At 36.6% G+C, this 25,211-nt stretch overlaps 2 protein-coding genes across 2 annotated transcripts; both read right to left on the bottom strand.

The window, feature by feature from the left end:
- Positions 1 to 1,494: 1,494 nt before the first annotated feature.
- LOC132121452 (alpha-N-acetylgalactosaminide alpha-2,6-sialyltransferase 1-like) lies at positions 1,495 to 7,676 on the bottom strand. The gene is made up of 9 exons (XM_059530847.1): positions 7,353 to 7,676; positions 6,979 to 7,177; positions 6,746 to 6,908; positions 3,426 to 3,594; positions 3,109 to 3,247; positions 2,576 to 2,676; positions 2,272 to 2,355; positions 2,063 to 2,162; positions 1,495 to 1,890 (listed from the first exon to the last, which is right to left on the bottom strand). Exons 1-9 carry the CDS (start codon positions 7,469 to 7,471, stop codon positions 1,717 to 1,719), a joined length of 1,248 nt encoding a protein of 415 aa, XP_059386830.1. The 5' UTR covers positions 7,472 to 7,676; the 3' UTR covers positions 1,495 to 1,716.
- Positions 7,677 to 7,814: 138 nt separating this feature from the next.
- Positions 7,815 to 24,510, bottom strand: LOC132121453 (matrix-remodeling-associated protein 7-like). The gene is made up of 4 exons (XM_059530848.1): positions 24,029 to 24,510; positions 23,794 to 23,923; positions 22,365 to 22,461; positions 7,815 to 8,292 (listed from the first exon to the last, which is right to left on the bottom strand). Exons 1-4 carry the CDS (start codon positions 24,308 to 24,310, stop codon positions 8,178 to 8,180), a joined length of 624 nt encoding a protein of 207 aa, XP_059386831.1. The 5' UTR covers positions 24,311 to 24,510; the 3' UTR covers positions 7,815 to 8,177.
- Between the last annotated feature and the right edge of the window lie 701 nt (positions 24,511 to 25,211).

Below are 25,211 nucleotides of genomic sequence, written 5' to 3'. Positions count from 1 at the left end.
AGTCTGTCTGGAATATGTTTTAGCCTCTGCATCACATCTTGCTCTTCAAATGACTAGTTCACTCAAAAATTCTCTCATCATTTACTCCCTCACACTTACCCTCATGTTGTCCTATGTTTATGACTTTATTTCTTCAGATGAACACTGGAAAAGATTTTTAGTCTGTATAATCCATGAAGGAGACATGACCACTTCAGTAAACACACAAAGTGAACATGACGGTCAAGTTTAAAATACTGGTATTTGTATTTTTTGCACTAGATTTATATGCACTAGATTTATATGTTTGACCTGTGCATTTAGTTTTTGTTTTCTCCCTTAAACAAAACTTCTGTATATCTGTTAAAAACGGATACTTCTACTTTTTTAATACTTGAGTGCAATTTAAAGTTGTACATTTTAAATTTTACTCAAGTATGTTTTTGGCCAGATACTTGTACTTTTAATTGAGTAAAATGTTTTAGTACTTTTTACACCTCTGCACATGTAAAACATACACATTAAAGATTAATGTTCCAACACAGTCTGTTCTTCACAAAGACTGTAAAAGCAAACAGAGTCTTCTGCGTTTGATGTGTTTTTGGAGTCGTTGTTTTTGATGATTCCAAAGTCACACACTTTCTTCAAAGTTTGTATAGTCTCCAGAGCAGTGACAAGAATACATTTGTGAAACCTTTGAAAATATCTGAATTTCTGCATTGCTGAATAATCTCAAATCTTTTTGAACAATTATAGATAAACACAATCTGACTAAACTAATAACACACAAATCATTGTGTTTTTCACACTTTTATTGAAAACAATGAATAATCGTTCACAGTGCAGGCCAGGGTGTAGAAAGTAGGTGAAAATAGTAACTGGATTCTCCTTTAGTAGCAAATTATGAACCAGATATTTTCTGTAGCTGCATAAAGGACTTTGACCAATTTTGGACCATTGCTACCCACAAATCTGTTTCGGTTTATCAGTACTTCTGGGTTATCTTGATATCATAGCCCTTTTGATGAAGTGCCACAATATCTGCCAGGACACACACAATATTCTTTTTCAGCAATTCTATTTTATATACAGTATTTATATAGGCCTATATATATAGACTGAGGACAACTGAGGGTCTTATATGTAACTATTACAAAAGATTCAAATAATCATGGATGCTCCAGAAGGAAAAACAATGCATTAGATGAAAACTTTTTGAATTTGAAGATCAGGGAAAACATAAATTACTTTGTCTTTTAGGAAATGTCTGTGTAACTATCATGCAGTACTAAATTAAACAATATAATATTATATTATATATATAAATAAAAAACTTTTATAAAGTTTTCCAATTTTTTTGTATAAACCTTGGTTTTTAGAAAATATTGATCTGTTTTGCATTTGCAAGAAAAAAAATTTGTTTGTTTGTTTGTTTGTTTTTTAAGTAAAAAGGGTTTTATCAAATGTAATGAACAATAATTAAAGATAAAAACTGCACAAACCCAGGAGCACCTAAATATATATATATATATATATATATATAAAAACTAGTAGCTATCTCTTGCAGCATATTACAGATGTTTCATTTAGTTTCAGTCCATAGCTTTATAAGAAAGGTTTTGTTCATCTTTCCCACATGTAACCGAGACATAGCTTCTTTCAGAATCATAACTTGGAAATATCTTTTGAAGTAATGCCTGCCGAGATGACAGACAGCCTCCTTCTGCTTTTGATGTATCAGTGCCTTTGGAAGAGTCTAATGATTCCAGAGTCATGCAGTTTCTTCCAAGTCTTTATCTCCAGGCCATAGTCATGGTTAATAAAGAAAATTACACTGGTTCTTTTTAACTTTTCATAATAATAGTTGGAGTACTTATGGTGGTCTTCTGTGATAAACCCATAGGCATCGACCTGATGTTGAGAACAAAACATTTTCATTTAGGTTCCAAAAACTATTATTAAATATATATGTACAAAACAAATAGGATAACAGAAAATAGAGTACTTCCAGTGTTAAACAGCTACAAACCAATTTAAGAACAAGCTGATGAATGAATAGAAAATTAATAATGCCTTTACTTACAATGTCACATGTGTGAATAGCCAAGAATAAAGCAAACGCTCCATTGGTCGGTCTGTACATTGCCCAGTATTTGCCCTGCATTTGTTTGGATGGCATGAATCTGTTTTTATATATATATTATATATAAAAAATAAGGGTTATTCAAAAGAGGTCATGCTAAGACTGTTGTATGACTATAGACAAACTGGTCACTTTAACATAAATGTTACCTGTTGCGAATGTATCGAAGAAAATCAGGGTGAAGAACATAGAATCTGCTCTCGTTAAAATTCCCATTGAAAAATTTCAGTGGCCTGTGGAAGAATAAATGCAAATGTTTTTTTTCACAAATCAGTAACAATACATTTTCACCCCTTATCATGTTGAGCTAGAGCCAAGCATTATAAACACTTCACTTGGAATATCCACTTTAATTGTTACCTCCACGGCTTAGGAGTAAAGTTTGACCCTATTATATGATTAAGTTTGGCACTATATATAGCTCAAAAGACTTCTGTATTAATTTTACTGTACCTCTCACCCTTGAATGACCCATTTGCTTCTTTTCCCTGCAAAAGGCCTTGGATCCACTCAAAGTCCCTCAGGCCTTCAGGGATCATTACATATTTAATATCCTATTGAAAAACACCAGTATGTCACTTCTCTCAGTAAAACATATTTAGTTGTTACAAAATGTTACGAAAACATTTAACCACACAAAATAATTTTTGACAGTGAGGACTTTAGTAACGGCTGTTGAAAATTCAGTTTTGCCATCACAGGAATAAATTACATTTGAGCATAAATTCAAATAGAGAACAGGTGTTTTGAATTGTAATATTATTTATAAGTGATTTTACTATATGCATTATATGTTTTGATCAAATAAATGGAACTTTGGTAAGCATAAGAGACTTCTTTTAAAAACATAAAAAAATCATAACCTCTTTTGAATGATAGTGTAAAGTTGTGTAGTGTATTTATATGAATAATTCTCAATTATGAACAAAGCAAAACAGTGTATTAAAATTGAGTTACCTGCATGCAAAACTGTAAAATATACTGACCTCATCTTGTGGAATATTGTGAAACCCGTACTGTTTTAATGTCAGTATGGAACTATATAAGGAAAAAGCTGTATGTACATAGACTGATGTTCTATTTCCAACATCCTCCTCGTAACCTTGAGTAACAGCCCCATTTACTCTGTTTAAGAATAAACAGTTTCAGAACAGTTTCACACAGTCATGAACTCAAAATAACTGTTAATGTAGAATCTGTTATTGGCATACATTATCATTAACATATCTAATTAATTCAGTTGTCAACTCTACCTTAGCCATTTTTTACAAATTTTATTTCATTTTACAACATTTACTCTTACCGAAAAACGTAATCATGGGAGTCTATCTCTTTGCCCATCTTTGAGTTATTGAGAATGCCCCCAGAGGCCACAACAGCACAGCGGATACAACCATCCTTTGAACTTTCAGGCACAGACAGTAATATTGGAGACTTAGGCTTTGGTATCAAATCCACTGGTCCTTTTACTTCTTCAGTGGGGGAAAAAAATGCACGTAAAGGAATGCAAAGTGCATTGGGTTAGAGGTCATCCAAACATAAAAGAACTGTTGGCCCAAAAATGAAAATGTAGTCACCCTCAACCAGCCAACCGTTATGTAGCGGAGTTTGTTTTTTTGTTTATTTATTTTTTCATCAGAACAGATTTGGAAAAAATAGCATTGCATCGCTTGCTCACTAATAGATTATCTGCAGTGAATAGGTACTGTCAGAAATAAGTACCTAACACCTTATATAGTCCAAACACCTTATATAAGCATTACTGATGGCACCCATTCACTGAAGAGGATCCATAGGTGACCAAGTAATGAAGAAACAACCTCATCAACATATTTAATGGCATATTTTAAGGTTGCAAGTAAAGCTCAATCAGCAGTGTTTGTGGCACAATGTTTATAAATATATATATATATATATATATATATATATACACCAGGGTTGCCAGCTCTCACGCATCTGGCATGACACTCATGCTTGCACTTCAGCGTGAGATTGATGCTGAAAGTGTGTCACGCCAGATGCGTGAGAGTTGGCAACCCTGATACACACACACACACACACACACCAACTCACTGGCCACTTTATTAGGTACATCCTGCTAGTACCAGGTTAGACCACCTTTTGCCTTCAGAACTGCCTTAATTCTTTGTGGCATAGATTCAACAAGGTGTTGGAAACATTTCTCAGCAATCTTGGTCCATATTGACATGATAGCATCACACAGTTGCTGCAGATTTGTCAGCTGCACATCCATGACGCGAATCTCCCGTTCCAACACATCCCAAAGCTGCTCTATTGGATTGAGATCTGGTGACTGTGGAGGCCATTTGAGTAAAGTGAACTTATTGTTCAAAAAAACAGTCTGAGATGATTTGAGCTTTGTGAGATGGTGCATTATCCTGCTGGAAGTATCCATCAGAAGATGGGTACACTTGTAGTCATAAAGGGATAGAAATTTTCAGCAACAATACTCAGATAGGCTGTGGTGTTTAAATGATGCCCAAATGGTACTAAGGGGCCCAAAGTGTGCCAAGAAAATATCCCCCACACCATTACAACACCACCACCAGCCTGAACCATTGAGACAAGACAGAATGTTGAGACTCATCAGACCAGACACAGTATTTCCAAATCTTCTATTGTCCATTTTTTCTTCTATTGTCCAATTCTTCAATTGTCTTGTGTGAATTGTAGCCTCCTTTTCCTGTTCTTAGCTGAAATGGAGCGGCACCCGTTGTGGTCTTCTGCTGCTGTAGCCCATTAGCTTCAGGGTTTGAAGTGTTGTGTGTTCAGAGATGGTATTCTGCATATCTTGGTTGTAATAAGTGGTTATTTGAGTTACTGTTGCCTTTCTATCATCTCTAACCAGTCTGCCCATTCTCCTCTGACATCAACAAGGAATTTTCGTCCACACAACAGTCGCTCACTGGATATTTTCTCTTTTTTGACCATTCTCTGTAAACCACTAGAGATGGTTGTACATGAAAATCCCAATAGATCAGCAGTTTTTGAAATACTCAGACATCCCGTCTGGCACCAACAACCATTCCACGTTTAAAGTCACTTAAATCACCTTTCTTCCCCATTCTGATGCTCAGTTTAAACTTCAAGTCGTCTTCATCACATCTAGAAGCCTAAATGCATTGAGTTGCTGCCATGTGATTGGTGTGTATATATATATATATATATATATATATATATATATATATATATATATATATATATATATATATATATATATATATATATATATATATATATATATTTAATAAATTAAATGAGACAAAGTGAAACATTGGGGCAAATCTTTAGAGGACTTAAAATAAACGTTTATAATAAATCATTTTATAAAAACACATGAATTCTTCTGTTTAAAAAAAGCATTAAAATAATGACAGTTGTTTTAGGTTTTTATGGGATACGCTGTCATAACAACAAAGTAACTTGCCATATTTACTACCATTTCTTCATCGCCCAAAATGTCTTCTTTTGTTTTCTTAATCTTGCTCTTTCCGAATCTCTGACCATTGCTGCCTGCTCCCGCAACACTTGTTTCGCTCCCGCGATTTTCGTGTCCACCCCTTTAAACATTTTAATATTGTATTATAGAATTTGTATATAGACATCAGGAGCAGCTCTCAGTATGCGGAATATTTAAAGCACTTTTGAATGAGCGTTCGCGCTGTTTACTTTCACTTTCGATTTCGCAATCACACACACTGGCTATGTTTACATGCTCACTTTTTGGTTGGATCGGACTGAATTCATTACGATTGGTGAATCTGATTGTAGTGTTTACATAAACCCTAAATAAAGTGATTGGGTTGATGTGTGCGTTTATATGCCATAAACTCCAAATCGGAATAGAATTATTTATTTTATTAGATTTTTTTTTTACATGTGCACAGTGCTCAAATAGTGAAAGTGTATAGTGAAAGTTACATATAGATAATATCGAGTTTCTCACTGTTTGCACATAATAACCACACTCCTTCATGGTTTCTTTGTTTGTTTTTAACAGCAGAATTAATATTTACCCGTTTATGGATAAATATGCATATAAACCACTGTGCCATGCTGCTCATATTTATCTAAAAAAAAAACACGAAAAAGCCCCTCCCCAAACCCAAAACGGGTTGCCTATATATATATTATATTATATTATATATATATATATATAACTATTCTTTTTTCCATTCTACCTACTTGTTTTATTTTCAGTTATAATAAAAACAAAACTAGCAAACAAACACCAAAAAAAAAAAAAACCTTGCTATGTACCCTGCTCCCCTTTTTGGCACCTTCCTTTTGGAAAACTACAATATGGTCACCCTACCGAAATTGCTAATGTGAAAGCACCCAACAATTTCAAATTCTATGTAATATTGCAGTTTATTATAAATTATTTAATTTTTTAATTCATGTGCCCTTTTATTCTTTAATGTAAACCTGTACTGTAGCCGTAATGTTTAACTAAAGAAACAGAAGTCCGTTTCCATTGTTTACAGTGTGCCATGACATAAAGCTAATATTAACCTACTGCACCCCTTTCTCAAACATACTCAGGATTCTACACACCCATATTTTGCCAGAAATGATCTTAAATTTGCATTAGGTTATCACCATTGTACTTGTATTCCATGAAGCCGAAGGGATTGTTGAAGTGTGCTAATCGATTCCATTCTGTTATGTTGAGTAGACCTTTGTACAGCCACAGCTGAATGTCAGGAAGTGTCGCCTCCTTGAACTTGGGATTCTCTTTGTTTTGAAGGGATTCTGGACAGGTCTACAGAAAAGGTGATCAAAATGACTTCACAATTTCACAGTGAGAATGGTATTGGAAAAGTAGCACTTACAGGTCTTCTTGCTTCATTGCTTCGCAAATAAACATCTTCGAAATCCCACACTGGAAGTTTCGTAAAATTTTTCTTATAGAGAACTGGAATAGGTGTTATGTTGACTTCTCGCTCAGTGGGGTAAATTAGTTTTTCTGTTTTGTACATACTTGTAGTTCCAAGTGGTGAAAAAATCAATGCAGAAATGATGACAATTTTGCTAATTAGGAGGAAAGTGTATAGCAAAAACAGGAATAAACTTCTTGTGGAAATCTAGACCAACAAATATTTCACAAAAAAAGTATTAAAACCCATATACAAGTCATCAAAATATCATAATTACACCTTAAGACAAATAGAATATTTTTAAGATGTGTAGCTAGTTGCTTTCTTACCTGTGAAACTGTTCAGAGAGATTCATCCAAAGCACTAGATAGAGCAGCACACAGCAAGTCAGAATTAGACTAATAGCAGTCAAATTTTTCGGCATGTTTCGAGACCAATTTCCACTCATATGATCAGTCTGGCCAAATGCATGTGCGTTGTGAACTGTGTGAAAGATGTTACTGTTTGTAACAGTGTTTTATAATCTACCAACCTATACAAATTCATTACATCATCAACCAGGTGTTTACATCTGCATTACAGTCCGCCCATCGTTATGAATAATATTATTGGCCTTTGGCCAGCACAGATTTATAAGCAGTGTTTAAACATAACAATATTGATAAATAATAAAAAATATAAAATAAAGCAAAAAGCATAATTTGTCCATTTGTCATACTAGTAACTTAAAGAAGCCCAATGTCACTATGTAAGATAGACAGCTGACAGCTAGAGTGAGTAATACTCGCTGATTTAGTATTTAGTATTTTATTTCAGTTTAGATCATACTTTATTTAACATGGATTTGGTTTGAACTGACATGCACCATAACCATTAATTGAAGCTAAAGCACAAATAAAAAGAAGACTCATTTTCTACTGAACATTTCCAGATTTTGTGATTCCTCATTACTTATATTATGTATAATAATGCCCAATAAATGCATATAATATACATATAACTCATAGAAAAACCTTTTTCACACAATCAAATATTTCAGGGAATAGGTTTATTGAAGTCACTGATTTCAACTTGAAAGCTCCTTTAAAATGGTATTTGAATCTAGAATTTGAATCTAGACAGTGTTTGTCAGTACAGTTTTATTTGCTGATTTGTTAAACAGAATAGAGTTTAAGCTGTTCTTGTAAATCGCTCTCTGTCACCTCACCAAATGTGTCTTGTTTGTCTTTGAGCAGCTGGAAGATGGCAGCTAACTGCTCTCGCTGAACCCTGAAACAAAACATGTACACTTTATTAAAAACATATCTCAGATGTACAGTTTGTAAATTAATATCTACGGTTGTGTAAGTAAGTTTAGCGTAAAAAGACAGACATTTACTGGCTGCTGGAAAGGGTGCAAATATGCCTGAATATAATTACAATTCTGGAAAACAAAAGAGTGCAGGACCTGGAAGATTTTTCTGAACAACAGTGCACAGTTTCACATGGGACTTATGAACAACTATCACAAAACAGCCATTGATCAACCAGGTAGTGACACACAGTAATAAGAATTAAGTTTATGTACATTTTTGAATGGCGTAATTTTTTAAAATTCAGCTATTAGTTTGTCTTGTGGAACATGCAATTTTTATGATCATCTTATTTTTATACTATTATTATTATTAACATTTTGCAGATTAATACTGCAATGTAAACTGCAACTGCATATGAATGATGTTAGATACTTGAACTGATGTTGCAGAGATTTTTATTTATTAGTAGCCTATCTATATATATCTATATCTATATCTATATATATATATATATATATATATATATATATATATATATATATATATATATATATATATATATCTTAAAATAATAAAATTATAAGAATTATCCTAATTCTTATAATGTATTACGTACTAAAAGGAAAAATAGACAAACAGGAAACTCGAATAGCCTGAAACACATTTTAAATCATGGACGTAGAGTATTAAAGTGTTCATGCTTGACAGAACTGTTTGCATACTATCAAAGAAAACTTGTTTCAAAATGTTTGTTATGGGTGGAGGGAGTGAATACAAACTGATTGTTTGTATGGGATATAAATCATCAAGATATGAAACAACATCCTGAAGTCTCTGAGAACAAACTAGAAACGCAAAATACTAAGTAAACAAGGTTAAGACTTGATGAATAACTCAAGGTGAAACTTACACTTTATACATGGTGCATTAAACTGAACAAATGTGACAGTAAAGACATTTATAATCAGTGTTGCAAGTAACACATTACAGGTGACATGGTTATTGTGTATTCAGATTACCTTTATAAAGTAACTAGTAATGTAACATGTTACTTACATACTTTTAGATTTTTTAAATATGTAATGCCAGTTACTTTATTTTCCCATTTATTGACTGACAGCTCTCCTGACCCATGTTGAGAGAAACCGGGAGTAAGTGCAGCGGCATTGTGTGCTCTGCTTACTGCATTTCTAGATTAACATAAATGTACTCATCTCATGTGCACCAAAAGAGATTCAGTATTCCTCAAAATGAATAAAAACAGTGAAATGCATACCTGCAATAATTAAATATGTTACCACAAAAATTATTTTTGTAATTAATCCCACTTTATTAACAAATGTCTTTACTGCAGACCTTCGATGGTCCAATTCAAGAATACTATTAAGCAAAAATGACTTTAGATAAACATAACATTTGTGTTTCTTGAGAACAAATGAAACATTTCCTTCAACCTGAGGGAATGAAAGGCCTTTTACAAAAATAGAACAAGTAAGCAAGCCCAGCCCAGATGAGAAAAAGTAAAGCAAAAGTAATGTAATGCATAACTTTCCATAAAAAGTAACCATGTTATTTAGTTATGCAATTAGTTAGTGTTTTAGGGAGTAGGCCTCACACAATATTATAATGCATTACTTTTAAAAGCAGAGTTGGTGATTTGGTTAAAAACCTTTTTTGTTATGCTGGTTGAAAGTCTCTTCACATCCTGATAGCAATCACTAAGTTAAGTGGTCTAAATTTATTTGTATTTATTTATATAAAAATTCTTTGGTCCAAAGATTACGATAGGCTGTCCTACCTGCCTGTCAATGTACAGTACAGACCAAAAGTTTGGACACACCTTCTCATTCAAAGAGTTTTCTTTATTTTCATGACTATGAAAATTGTAGAGTCACACTCAAGGCATCAAGGGCTATTTGACCAAGAAGGAGAGTAATGGGGTGCTGCGCCAGATGACCTGGCCTCCACAGTCACCGGACCTGAACCCAATCGAGATGGTTTAGGGGTGAGCTGGACCGCAGACTGAAGGCAAAAGGGCCAACAAGTGCTAAGCATCTCTCGGGGAACTCCTTCAAGACTGTTGGAAGACCATTTCAGGTGACTACCTCTTGAAGCTCATCAAGAGAATGCCAAGAGTGTGCAAAGCAGTAATCAAAGCAAAAGGTGGCTACTTTGAAGAACCTAGAATATGACATATTTTCAGTTGTTTCACACTTTTTTGTTATGTATATAATTCCATATATAATTCCACATGTGTCAATTCATAGTTTTGATGCCTTCAGTGTGAATCTACAATTTTCATAGTCATGAAAATAAAGAAAACTCTTTGAATGAGAAGGTGTGTCCAAACTTTTGGTCTGTACTGTATGTATTTGCATACCTCTGCAAACCCTGTTGTGCAGACATGATACATCATCAGCGCATTCCATTATGCAACTGCAGACCGAGCAAGAACATAATGCGTTATTATTATAATATTGTGTTATAATAATAATGATTTCTCATCGGTGTATGGAAGAATATTGGAGACTATTTTCAAAATGAATTGCAAATTGTATTTTCAATTACAATATACACAAAATGTGGGCGCATAAATTGTGACATAATCCAAACGCAATTGACGATCACAAATGCTCAATGACTGTCAAATTTCAAATGGAAAAGCAAAGTCCTTTTTTTGCAACTGTATTTTCCATGTTTTATGAGTTATGACCCTGTCATATTTAAATAGCAACATTAATTACCAAGTCTGCTTTTTCACCCCCTCTGCGTCGTGTATGTAACCTGCCAAAACTCAATTGGAATTGCAATTGCTTTAGCATTTTAATTTTCGATGACTTGCACAGAAACCTGTCAATCAGTGTCAGAGGTGGGACTATTCTATGGTGCATGCACTCACAGTAGGTCAAAATTCACCATTAATCAAACTCTTTTCACCTGCCTCAACATCTCTAACTGTTTGCACTCAGACTGATGCACACGAGCAAACAGTGCAATTGTACACACTTATTGTATTATAGTAAATTCTCTCTCTTTTAATTGTAATGGAGCACACTTTGCCTCAAGATCTCTCACTGCTTACAGCCACTGTACACAGCAACTGATGCACAGGATTTTTATTGTTAAGTTACTCACCTTGGCTGTGGCATGTTCTGTGACAGCTGCGTCTAGGTCTGACTGGAGAAGTGTCATCTGGGGCAGACAGATAGGGTTATTTAATTTTTTGTATGGTCATGTGTATTGGTGTACGGGACACCCCCCGCAGCCACTGTGGACATACTAAAGGCATTCGCAAATCACACAGAACATGTTTTTGCTTTGAAATATGAAAGATTTGAAAAAAACTTAAGGTCTCTTTTTTAACTTCTTTTGACTTGAGTGTAGTAAGAAGAAAAGACGCTAGACGTGAACGCAAAGGTAGTGCAATAAAGTGGAAAAGTGTGTGTGGAAAAACTCTTAACTTGGCTTAAATAATGTTCTAAATCATCAACTAGGAAAATCTGCCTTTTTTTGTACTGTTCTCTGAGACCCACTTATAATGATATCAAAAATTCTACATCAAAACAAACAAACAAACAAAAACAATTTAGAAGTAATAGGATATTTTCTGTCCTGTTTTGACCCCCTTATCGGAACTCTCTGTTTGAATATGCGTGGCGGATTGTAGACTTGGAAGTAACATCCACTGCTATGATTGGCTAACAGTTGTATGTGTTTGACAGCCTACAGCCTTCATAGATGTACACTGCTGTGATTTAGGTTAAAAACGCTGTCTGAATACTCGATTCTGATTGGCTGGCAGGTTCCAAGTCCGTTTAATCGTGAATACAGCATCACAAGTCTGATGTGTATGAGAGCAGGTATTAACCGTCACATCACAAACACAACATCATAAATTCTAAATACTTCAAATAAAGCAATGTCATCTTTAAATCAATTATAAAGTGCTACAGGAAAAATTATAGTAAAAGACACCAGCGTTCATCGAAATTAAAAATGTATCTGCACTCTCCCCTTTAACACCCAACGGTTTTGTACAAAAAGTTTGGTTTGAGATAACAGCTGTGTTTTGCATGGAGGGAGAGAAGGAAACCGAAACCTATCAAAAGAGTCTTGTGTTCTGCAGCAAGAAGAGAATAGCCTGGAGTACCTGACCCTGCCGCATAACCCACAAACCAAAAAAATTCCAAAGATCCAAGTGCATCGGATAAAGAAAACCCACTTTGTCCCATGGACAGTTTTAAAAAAGGCCTATCAAAGTGCCCATCTACTGTAATGCCAGAGCCTTTTATCTGCATTGTAGGCACATCCCTTTGTGTAAACTCGAGAACAATGAAGTGTCTTTCACGGTGAATGATTTCACTATAACATGTTCCTGAATCAACATCCTTGTTGATCCTAGAACAACATTCCTTTTTTCAAGAAATGTCAGTTTTAGGCTTACAATCAGGGTTAGATTATTCTACACTCTTGATATTTACCTATCATTTCCCTCTGATTTTATGATTTAATAAACAGTAGGTTTAGGTTTAGAAGTAGGGATTAGGTTAGGTCTATATTTTTGGAAAGCAGTGTTGATCCAGGAACATGTCTTACTTGGCAAAATCACACTGCATGCAGAGCGCAGTTTTCCGGATGTGGCAGCGAAAGGGGATTTCGCTGCCTTGATGGAGTGGGTGCTGGTGAGCAATGACCGTCCATTCACCATCGGTCTCGCCAGCCCCACTCCAGAACCAGAGTCCAGCCGAACATCACCCCACAGCATGGAACGTTTCCACAAGCTTGTCACAGACAGCCAGCCAAAGCCCGCCATGACTAACGATCCATCGCAAGCAAGAGCGACAGAGCTGAGGATCCGTAGCCAAAGCCTCACGGATCGTCTGACCAGGTGTGAGAGCCGGCAATGAGGAATGATTGTAGGCTCTCACAGTGGGGAGCGAGGACATGGAGGAATGCCCCTCCCACTGTACCACCACTGAAGGTGAACTGAGGTAGGATTCAAGGGATCTGATAGACTGATAGAACTAACTAGTTTCCCGTCATAGTCTGAAGTCTTTATCTGTCCTGTTATGGCCAAGGAGGCTGTTTCCGAACTGTCTATCTGCCCTTAAATGTCTGTATTTCCCATCATGACCATGAAAGTCATTCCCCTATCTCTTGCACTGCCAACGCAGGGAGTGGTCATCTGGTGTGTGAGGCAACACACACCATACCTGAACCCTCGGTCTGCTCAAAGCTCCCATCCAGCCTCCCTCTCCCACCACCTTTTCATCAGTCCTCACCACCACCTCTTGCTGTCCCTTGTCAGCCCCTGGATCCCTTATCTCTGCCTCCAGCCTCCGATACCCAGTCTCCACCTCGGCACGCCGACCCATTGGCTCCACCATGGCCCTTCAGTCCAACAGCTCCGCCGGGCTCCCTCGTCCCTCCGGCTCCACTTTGGTCAGTTGTCAACCCACCATCGCCTTAGAACTCCACTTCTCCGGCTGCGCCTCATCACTCCACCGGGCTTCATCTCCACCTTGGTCCTCTGTTGCTCCGGCTCCACCACGGCCTTTCAGATCCTCGCCTACGCCTCGGTTGCCTGAGCCATTTGCTCTGCCTTGGCCCTCCGGATCCTCCTTGTCATCCTGGCTCTCTTTAATTAATCTCAAAAAATATTAATCTCAGGAGGAGCTGGGAGAACAGAGTTTGGCTGACAACAATGTTTGGGAATCCCTACCCAACAATGTTGAAGATCAGAAAGGGTTTCATTGTACAGTATGGATGAAAACATTTTTGAATAAGATTTTCAAATGTTACACATCATTGACACAACACAGTGGATCATGAAATTTTGGATGCTTTTACACACCATTCTTAAACATATGACATGAAAGTAGAAATTAACATCTTTCAGTGCAACATATGGTCAAAGAATTGACTGTAACTAAACAACAAAGAAAAACATTTTAAAGGGATAGTTCATTCAAAAATAAAAAAATCACTCACTCTCATGTTGTTTCAAGGTTGTATGACTCATACTTCTGTAGAAATGTGTCAGGGTTTTACTTTTCGAACGGCTAGGGTAAATAATGACAGGGTTGTAATTTTTTGGTGGACTTATACCTTTTAATCTATTATAGTCTATTGGTACTTGAAGATTGGTGAGTCTTAAAAAGGTGAATGTGGAAAGATTTTGATGTTTTCAAAAATATATATAATAAAAAAGAAAATATGACATTTGTGCATTTAATGCACAATTACTTGTGTGACTTTAATTATAATTCTACATGATATCCAGTGTAATATGAAAAAAGGAAGACAGGATACTCACACTAGGCTTGTCATATACATTTTATTAGGCCACAGATGTATTTGTAGAGGTTTATTTCAAGCATTGTTGTAAACACACTGCAGTACTAGTCACCAATGACAACTAGGTAGGCTACTAATCAAACTACTCAAACAAAAATTAGAGTCTCCCAGTTTAAATTTATAAAACGCTAAACACATCAAAGAGTCAAGTCACCTTTATTTATATAGCACTTTATTCAAAACAGATTGCGTCAAAGCAGCTTTACAGTGTCAAACAGGAAAAACGTGTGCTGATAATGCAAGAGGACAGTAGAAAATGTCAGTTTATCAGTTAAAGTCAGTTCATTGTTGATAATTGAAACTATAGCCAGGGTTAGCACAGGTTATTCGCTTGTTTTCTGTGCTGTGTGCCTGTAATCAATTAGGCAGAACAGCACAGATCCTTTATATTACACAAACTATGCATTGTTTCGAAACTGTTGCAGTTAATGCTTTAAAATTTGAAACTTTGTTACCTTTTCAAAATAATCCATTAAATAAGTTATTATTTGAGGAGCCTATATTAATATTTTCAGTTCCATTCATTTGCATGTTGTCTCAAGGACATGCCCACAATATGGGGAACTAATGAATATTCATGTCAACTCCACCCACTCGAACAGTAATTCATGGGAACTGAATATTTCACAACACCGGTCCGTAGTCTGCCATCTCTATCAATCCCATTCAAAAACTGACAGCAACAGAAGGGTAGACGGCTCCTTCTCCTGGTAAGCCTTAGAGTTGGCACAAATAGCACTTCATAATATTGGGCCCCATTTTTTGTTGGAGATGAGGGTGTGAAGTGACATTCTTACATCTTGAGCCTCAACAAGCAAAAAACAGACTGTGCTCAAACATCCATCAAGGGAATTTAGATTTCTCAGTTTATGACCCCTTTAAACTTAGTTTTGTTGGTGTAACCTAAAATATTTATATTGTTAGGCTTAAATAACATTTTTTAAATTAAATTAAATTCATGCATTTAGCAGACGCTTTTATCCAAAGCGACTTACATTGCATTCAAGCTAACAATTTTCTCTTAAAATGTGTTCCCTGGGATTCGAACCCCCAACCTTGTGCTTGCTAACGCGATGCTCTACCACTTGAGCTACAGGAACACATGATTTTTTTTTTAACAATGTATTAAACAAAATTTATTAAGGCGTTACCAAATGAAGCACGTTTTTGGATTATCGTTATGCTTAATATGGCTTAATGCATTAAAACTTTAAAAGACCAAATTCAATTTGTTCGTTCTTGAAATTGAAAGTTATCAATAAATTTATCTGGTACACAATATTACAAGAAAGATTATCCAGTTTAGTACTGAGAATGCCCATGCATTTGGTAGAGTCTTTGCTTGTTTGTTTGTGGTAGTCAGTTGATAAAAAGAACAAGTTAATCATCAAAAAATGGTACGTTAAGAAGCATGGAAAATTTGCTTTACTTCAAAATGTAGTTTATATATATTTAAAGCAGGGGTCTCCAAACTCTGTCCTGGAGGGCTGGTGTCCTGCAGAGTTCAGCTCCAACTTGCCTCAACACACCTACCTGGAAGTTTCTTGTACAAAGATCTTAATTAGCTGGTTCAGGTGTGTTTAATTAGGGTTAAAGCTAAACTCTGCAAGACACGGCCTTCCAGGACTGAGTTTGGAGACCCCTGCTTTTTCTTACTGCAAAACATGGATTTTGCTTGTATAATTTATTTTCTACAGTTTGCTTATGTAGGTGATTGTTTGAACTGAGATACATTCGGGCCATTAACCTGCATGAATTTTATTGAGCTTAATGTTAAATAAAATATGTAGACCAGGGGCCTATAACAGATGTTTGTGTATTATTATTGATGAAGAATCCCTCCTACTATTGTTACAATAACAAACAAATCAGAGCAGTGGCAATTTTGCCTCAAAGTTCATAGATTAAATCAGTGCTTCCCAAATCTGTCCTGGAGGCCCCCCACCCTGCACCTTTTGTATGTCTCCCTTATCTAACACACCTGATTCCACTCATCAGCTCATTAGTAGAGACTGCTAGAACTGAGGCCCTGTCCACACAGAGATGCGTTTCGCTGTATACGCATACATTTTGTATCGTATAGGCATTTCGTCCACACGGATCCAGCGTTTTGGGTGAATGAAACAGATATTTTTTTAAACTGGGTCCCAGAGTGGATAAATCTGAAAATCTGATCTCACAGATGTGCGGTACGCCACTGATCACATGGATCAGTCGGACAGTAACCAGTGAGTAAGTTATAGTAAAATATAAGGTAAGGTGGCAAATAGGTAAATTAGTGTAAATTTGTTACATGCATCAATTGGACTGTAAACAGTGAGAGATCCTGTGAAAAGCATTTGGTTAATGGTGAATGCTGACCTTTTGTGGATCCCGTTGTAGAGTAAGAATAGATCCAGGTTGTCTGTTCCTTCACCCGTATCTATCGGATTGGCTGCTGCCTTCTGTTGTGTGAGGTTTTGTGGCAGTTGCCTTTAGTTGTGCCTTTACCAAATACGTCCACTGTTCAAAACATTTGGCACAATCATATGTGAGTGTTGTCACTTCCCATATATGCCCCAATAGTATAGTCCCACCCCTGATATGGATTTGACAGGTTTTCTTGTAATTGCGATTCCATTCATGTTTTGGCAGGTAACATACGGCAGAGAGTAAAAAAGCAGATGTGGAAATTAATATTGCTATTTAAAGAGCTCATCGACGGATGCTAAGTTCACATTTGTTGTTGTTTGAACATAAATGTGTGTTGGAAGTGTGTGTACACATCCACTTTATAATGATAAAAATTCACCCAGTGTTTCTTTTTTTAATCCCTATTTTAAAAACCCCTTTCTCAAATCAGGCTGTTTTGAGATTCCTGTCAGAATGACATAGTTCTGCACAGGCCCCTTCCAGGATAGTTGATTAACAAGTCCATCTTACCTTACAAGTTATGAGTGAGCTGTCATCAGTCAGCCATTTTGTCGACTCCGGTGGAGGGGAAGACAAGAATGTCTCCGATTAAGCAATTGAGGTGTTCTGTTACTGGATGTAACAATGAATATAAAGCAGTCGACATTTACTCCCAACAGCTGAGCCATTGATGAAGCAGAGAATTAATGTTACTTTCGTTTATAAAAAGGAATATGCTGATCCCCGATCTGTCTAAGGTCTACAGAAGAAGTGAGAATATTGTTTTTGTTTTTTATGAATCTTTGCAAATCGCCTTTCCTAATATTTGCTTAGTTAGCAAGTTTCGCGGCTGGAGTTTACAGTCCACGGAAGAGAGGGGCGGGGTCAGCAGAGCTCATTAGGATTTAAAGCAACGTGGGCTAGAACTGCGTGCTGAAAAGAGAGCTGATTTGGACAAGGTAAAAAGAGTGTTTATACACTAACATTGAGAAATTTTAACCAAAGTATGCTATTTACCTTTCATTAAGACCCTAAAGATTCATATCAACTTGTGGAAAATGGGCATCCTATGACCCCTTTAAATATGACAAGGTCATAACTCGTAAGACTTGGGAAATACTGTTGTAAAAGGACTTTGCTTTTTCATTTGAAATTTGGCAGTCACTGTGCATTCAAGAAAGCGAAAATGCAAATGGTAATGCAAGATTTGTAATTGCATTTGGATTAAGTCACAATTTATGCATCCACATATGGAAAGCTCTATTGAAAATACAATTTGCAATTTCTTTTGAAACTAGTCTGGAATATTCTTCCATTAGTGATGTGCACTTTCGAAGCATGGCTTCATGAAGCTTCGAAAACTTTGCAAATCATTTTTTTTTTTCGAAAAAGTGGCTCGGAGCACTTATCGAACTGCCAAAGACCTGATGTCAATAAACAAGGCTTCGTTATGTGATAACTTTCAAAGCATTTTGAAATTTAAATGGTTTAGCAGTGGGGGGGGGGGGGGGGGGGGCATCTTTGTATACAGGTGCTGGTCATATAATTAGTATATCATCAAAAAGTTTATTTAACAAATTCCATTAAAAAATGTAAATTTGTATATTTCATTCATTACACACAGACTTATTTATTTCAAATGTTTATTTCTTTTAATTTTGATGATTATAACGGACAACTAAGGAAAGACCCAAACGTATCTCCGAAAATTTTAATATTGTGAAAACGTTCAATATTGAAGACACCTGGTGCCACACTCTAATCAGCTAATTAACTCAAAACACCTGCAAATGCCTTAAAATGGTCTCTCAGTCTAGTTCTGTAGGCTACACAATCATGGGGAAGACTGCTGACTTGACCGTTGTCCAAAAGACGACCATTGACACCTTGCACATGGAGGGCAAGACACAAAAGGTCATTGCAAAAGAAACTGGCTGTTCACAGAGCTCTGTGTCTAAGCAAATTAACAGAGAGGCGAAGGGAAGGAAAAGATGTGGTAGAAAAAGAGTGTACAACCAAAAGGGATAACCGCACCCTGGAGAGGATTGTGAAACCAAATCCATTCAAAAATGTGGGGGAGATTCACAAAGAGTGGACTGCAGCTGGAGTCAATGCTTCAAGAACCATTACTTGTGTCAAGCCACTCTTGAACAACATACAGCGTCTAAAGACAAAAAGGACTGGGCTGCTGTGGAGTTGTCCAAAGTTATGTTCTCTGATGAAAGTCAATTTTGCATTTCCTTTGGAGATCAGGGTCCCAGAGTCTGGAGGAAGAGAGAAGAGGCACACAATCCACGTTGCTTGAGGTCCAGTGTAAAGTTTCCAAAGTCAGTTATGGTTTGGGGTGCCATGTCATCTGCTGGTGTTGGTCCACTGTGTTTTCTGAGGTCCAAGGTCAACACAGCCGTATACCAGGAAATTTTCGAGCACTTCATGCTAGAGGTCTTCACAGTGCATCCGAGACCCGTCGACCCGGGACCTGACCCGGGACCCGTACGGGTTCGGGTCTATATTTTAAATGATCAGCCGGGTCCGGGTCGGGTTCGAGTCTATTACCTCGGGTCCCGGGTCTGTTTAACATTGTGTGTAATACCCGTGCGATCGGAGTCATCGGACTCGGAGAACACCCGGCCGTGATCAAACACTGCTTGTGTTTTTTGTAACTTGCAACTTGTAAAATTAGGAAAAGAAAAGAGTGAGCCAAAAAAAGCTCTTTCTCTCTCTCTCTCTCTGCCCTTAGAATCAGAGCGCGCAGACACCGAGTTAATCCAAGTGCACGCATGGTGATAATGCTTGCAGACTTGACACACTAATATCTAATATATTTCAAATCAGCAACACAATCTGAGGTGAACTGTCACATGAATGTTTTCTATGATGCTCAAATTGCGTTGTGGCAGGGGAGGTGTGGTTTCGCGAGGTCTGCGACGGGAGAGAGAGTGAGGAGATCAGCGGTGGTAAGTGAGTTAAGTGAGAGACAAGTGACACCTGCTTCTCATTGCAGTGATTGGCGTGGGGAAGCAGTATTTAAGCCAGCTGGGAACCAGAGACAAAGTCGCGCCACATGCGCATAAATCATAACATTGATACTTTCAGGTTCTCGCTTTCTGTCGGTCGCTTCCTCCCACGAGTCCTCAGGTCTCTCCTTTGTCTCTGGTTCCCAGCTGGCTTAAATACTGCTTCCCCACGCCAATCACTGCAATGAGAAGCAGGTGTCACTTGTCTCTTACTTAACTCACTTACCACCGCTGATCTCCTCACTCTCTCTCCCGTCGCAGACCTCGCTAAACCACACCTCCCCTGCCACATGCGTTAAAGCATATTTTAGGTTGATACAGCTAGCACGCATGTGCAGTCTCTATCGCGTTTCATGTTTCTATGGCAACCAGTGAGGGACACTTTGACCGCCAAACCGCGCTTTACATTTTCTTCCATTTTTATAATAATATAAATGAACCGTTTAATCTTAAAGTTTTATTGGTCAGATTCAGACTCGACGCAGAGCACAGAGAGCACAGAGATGTTAGCAAATAAATGACATCAGCGGCCATGGCATTGCACAAGCTGTCGTTATTATAGTTCAAAAGGGCAAACAGTTGAGGTTATTATGCGAGTTAACTCGAGTCAGAATGTACATGTGCACAGTTGCATTTGTCATCCGTCACCGTGACATCAAGAGGACTTTTGAAGCTGAAATAATGAGTGGATTAAGCTTGGACTTGGAATAATGAGAGGAATAATATGGATAACTTTTTTGTCGGAGGATTGTAATGCATCACAGGCAGTCAGGTAGAGAGACTACGGCTCCTTAAATTAGGTAAGACAAAAAGCTGTATTTTTCGCAACAGGTTTATTGACTTGTAATAGCAATTTAAGGTGCAATGTGTGACAATCGGGTCCAGTTGGGTCTGTGTCTTCCCGACGGGTTCGGGTCTAGCTTTCAAATAATAGACGGGTCTGGGTCGGGTCCGGGTAGGCATTTCTCGGATCTACACGGGTCCGGGTCCAGCTTTTGAAATATTAGACGGGTCCGGGTCGGTTCGGTGTAGTACATTACGGGTCTCTTTCGGGTTTGGGCATGAATTTTTGGACCCGTGAAGACCTCTACTTCATGCTTCCTGCTGCTGACCAACTTTAAGGAGATGCAGATTTCATTTTCCAACAGGACTTTGCACCTGCACACAGTGCCAAAGCTACCAGTACCTGGTTTAAGGACCATGGTATCCCTGTTCTTAATTGGCCAGCAAACTCGCCTGACCTTAACCCCATAGAACATATATGGGGTATTGTGAAGAGGAAGATGCGATATGCCAGACCCAACAATGCAGAAGAGCTGAAGGCCACTATCAGAGCAAAATTATGGGCTCTCATAATATCCGAGCAGTGCCACAGACTGATCGACTACATGTCACACCGCATTGCTGCAGTAATTCAGGCAAAAGGAGCCCAAACTAAGTATTGAGTGCTGTACATGCTCATACTTTTCATGTTCATACTTTTCAGTTGGCCAAGATTTCTAAAAATCTTTTCTTTGTATTAGTCTTAAGTAATATTCTAATGTTCTGAGATACTGAATTTGGGATTTTCCTTAGTTGTCAGTTATAATCATCAAAGTTAAAAGAAATAAACATTTGAAATATATCAATCTGTGTGTAATGAATAAATATAATATACAAGTTTCTTTTTAATATTAATATTATTATTATTATTAATAATAATAATAATAATAATAATATTATTAAAAAATAATAATCACAATTAAAAACATATTATTCAGACACTTCATATTGAATGGTATTTTATTATTTTAATAGCATTTAATGAATTATACTTTCAATTAAACATTTGCAATGGGTTTTTATGCTTGTTTTGGCATGAGTTTTTATTGCATTTACAGTTTTAACCAGCAGTCATCACCAGCATGTTGTGTTTCAAGCGCTTCGAAACCGTGAATCATTTTGTGAAGCAATTGGTTCAATCGATTCAAAACTTCGAAAATTAATTTCTTCCATTACTACCTTCCATACCGGTGAATGAGACATGCAGTAATCTGACAGCATTGCATTCAACCCTCCACCAATGCCGTCTATCATCATATCGCTGGTTAGGGTCTGGTCTGCCTGTGCTGTTCATGTGTTTTGAAGGAGGCGTGTCTTTGGGGAGTGATTATGCAGGGGGATCTTGCTTTCAAACCTAGCTTGCTATTGCTAGTCTTTCCGAAATTGCCTATACTAGCTTTTAATATTCTCCCTATCAAACAACACAAATTACAAGACATTTTAGTTAAGAAAATATCACCTTTGCTCTTCCTCCAGATCTTCTTTGGTCATCGTCTTTTCAAACTGGCAGGTCCTCAGCATTCCAGCCATGTACCTCAAGGGTTTCTTCTCAGCATCTATTGCAGAGTGGAAGATATACAGTGTCAAACAACTAAAGTATGTTCACAAATATATTATCCTACAAAACATAAGTAAATTCAGGGGCAGTTTCTTCATTAGGGTGATAGGGCGAAGCATCACAAAATAGTGCAAAAGGGAGGGTTTTTTTCTATCACATTCAACCATATCAATCGCTGTTCTAGACTATGTGTTCCCTCTAGCGGACTAGCGGTTTGGATGTGTACTGTACTTCACATTGACATGGACAACGACGCAGAAGTATAAATGAAAACTGACGCATAGCCTAAGGTGTAAAAGCTATGGCGAAGGTCAAATGCAGAAGTATAAATCAGCTTTAAACCCTCACAGTTTTTCTCTTGATTCATTTGTGTTTAGCAAAAATCATATTAAATTACCCTTGCCATCCAAATATCCCTTTAACATTATATGCATTAGTGTAGTTCTTTAGACATTTTTTATTATCATAATTTTTAGCACTATTTTGTCTCACTTCTGACACACACACAGGGGCGTCAGACAGGGGTTAATGGTGGAACATAGTTTGTAGGACCTGGAAAGTGATTTCAACCAGTTGTTAATTAGTACATTTTAAATATTACATTTAAATTTAATATTAGATAACACTACAGTTAAAATTCTAATGTGCTCCAGTATGTTAGTCACCACATCAAAATAAGTGTGCAGTACTTCTTTAAAGTATGACAAAAAATCATTAAAAAATATGATTTAAAATATACTTTAGAGTAAAAGTTTTAATTTGACAATTACAAAGTGCATACTTTAAGTGTACGTTAAAAAAACGTAGTCATGAAAGTGTAAGTGTCTCTTCAGTACACTTTAGTGGCTTTTTATATATTAGCAAGTAAAAAATATATACTTTTAACATTTGAAGTACACAAAAGTGCACATTTAATTCAAGTTCACTTTTTTTCTCAATATCAAATGAAACCATAATAAAATCAATAATGAAATTTATATTTAACAACAATAAATAGAATGTGGATCGCACGGCGCAGGAGGTGGGGGGTGGGGGTGTTATGGAGCCTAATGTTATGGAGACAAAAAATAATATAATTTTCCAATACATCATAATTCTTGTTGTTAAAATATTTTTATAATACATTTTAACTGAAGTAACTTCTGTAAATGCATTTCTATTCACAGGACTGCACTTCAAAAATACTTTAAAACCAGTCTTATTTTTAATTCAGTCTTAATTCTTATGAAATGTTAACCCAAAAAGTATTTTCTACAATTTGTAATAATACAAATATATTAAGACTGATAAACAGGAAGTTACTACACAATTATTATTAGTATTGTTATACCAGGTGATTGAGCATAATCCTTCAGGGCATTCCTTATCCCAGACTTTGAGGAATCCTCCTCCCATCCAATGGAGGAGTGAACTGGAGAATCTGACTTGCAAGCTTTTTCCACATTATCTGAGTTTGAATCCTAAGGGGAAGATAGAATTAACATTTTACATTTCCTTGATGTTTTCTTTGGTTTGTAATTATCATTTGGCTTATAAACAATTACAAAAGCAGAATAAAGCGTTACCTTTCCATGTTTTATAGTTTCATCTTTGGCTTCGAGACTCTTTGCATTAGATTGCAGCTGAATGTCCTGTTGACTGGTGTCCTTCTGATGGTTCCGATGATACTGTGAGGAAACTCCGAGGTCTGGACCAGCTCTCTCCTCCACAGCAGCAGTGCTAGTTTGATGGGAGCACTTTGTCGGCGCAGGAGCTTTATTTCTTCCCATAAAAACTGCAGCTACCATAATTGCAAGAAGCGTAAACAGCATCGCCGGCCAAAATAAATCTGAGGTTCCATCCATCATATCTATGAAATAACTTTCTTAGTTCGCAATATCCGATTAACTGCGTTTATTATTAACTAACGCTGACGTAGGCGTTTTCTTATCTGCTGCGGCGCGTATTTTGATAAATGCATATTTTTACAACATGTAACTGCGAAGAATGTATCTCTTTTTGAAATCACTACACTTGACAAGTCCATGCAGAAATATACATTGATTATTTTTTTAGAGCTACTCCCAGCGGAAGTTCTGCTTTCAAAATAAAAGCTTCGGAAACAATCAGTCAAAAAAAATAAAATAATAAGGCAACCAAGCTATCACGAAGAAATGGATTTCTAATTGTAAAAATCTTGCAAACACACATAAAATAAACACCTTTAACAATCTGTGTCGAGAAAATGCTTGTATTTTTATTTCAGATTGTGTAGGCTATATGAATGAATAGGAAACATGGGCCGAATATTTAGAGAATATATTTAAATGTACACTCAAAATCTTTACATTATTTGTAGTGAGGCAATATTCTTTAAAATGTTAATGAAGTAGGAATAGGAATGTTTTATTTCTTAAATTCTTAAAAAAAAAATCACCTGCCATTCCTTTAATAACTGCATATTCATCACCACTATTGTTATTGCCACAAGGACATAGGAACCTTTGAAATATAATGTGTTGACTTTTCTCAAAACGCCTGAAATGTACACCTGGAGTCATTAGCTTGGAACATTTCCTTACATCAGCCAATATTTGTCTACTTTGCATAATCAGAATATGTTTGCCTTTAAAAACTAATGGTTTAATGGGGTAATTTATCTATTTTCAGTTCTCCGAACATGTTATTTGTCTAGTACAAACCACAAAAAATACAAATAGATTTGACCCCTAAGACTGTAAGAAAAAGCAGCCTTATCAGCTTTTATGT

Source organism: Carassius carassius, chromosome 39, assembly GCF_963082965.1.
Source record: "Carassius carassius chromosome 39, fCarCar2.1, whole genome shotgun sequence".
Lineage (NCBI taxonomy): Eukaryota > Metazoa > Chordata > Actinopteri > Cypriniformes > Cyprinidae > Carassius > Carassius carassius.
This window is presented reverse-complemented; position numbering and strand designations above follow the sequence as displayed.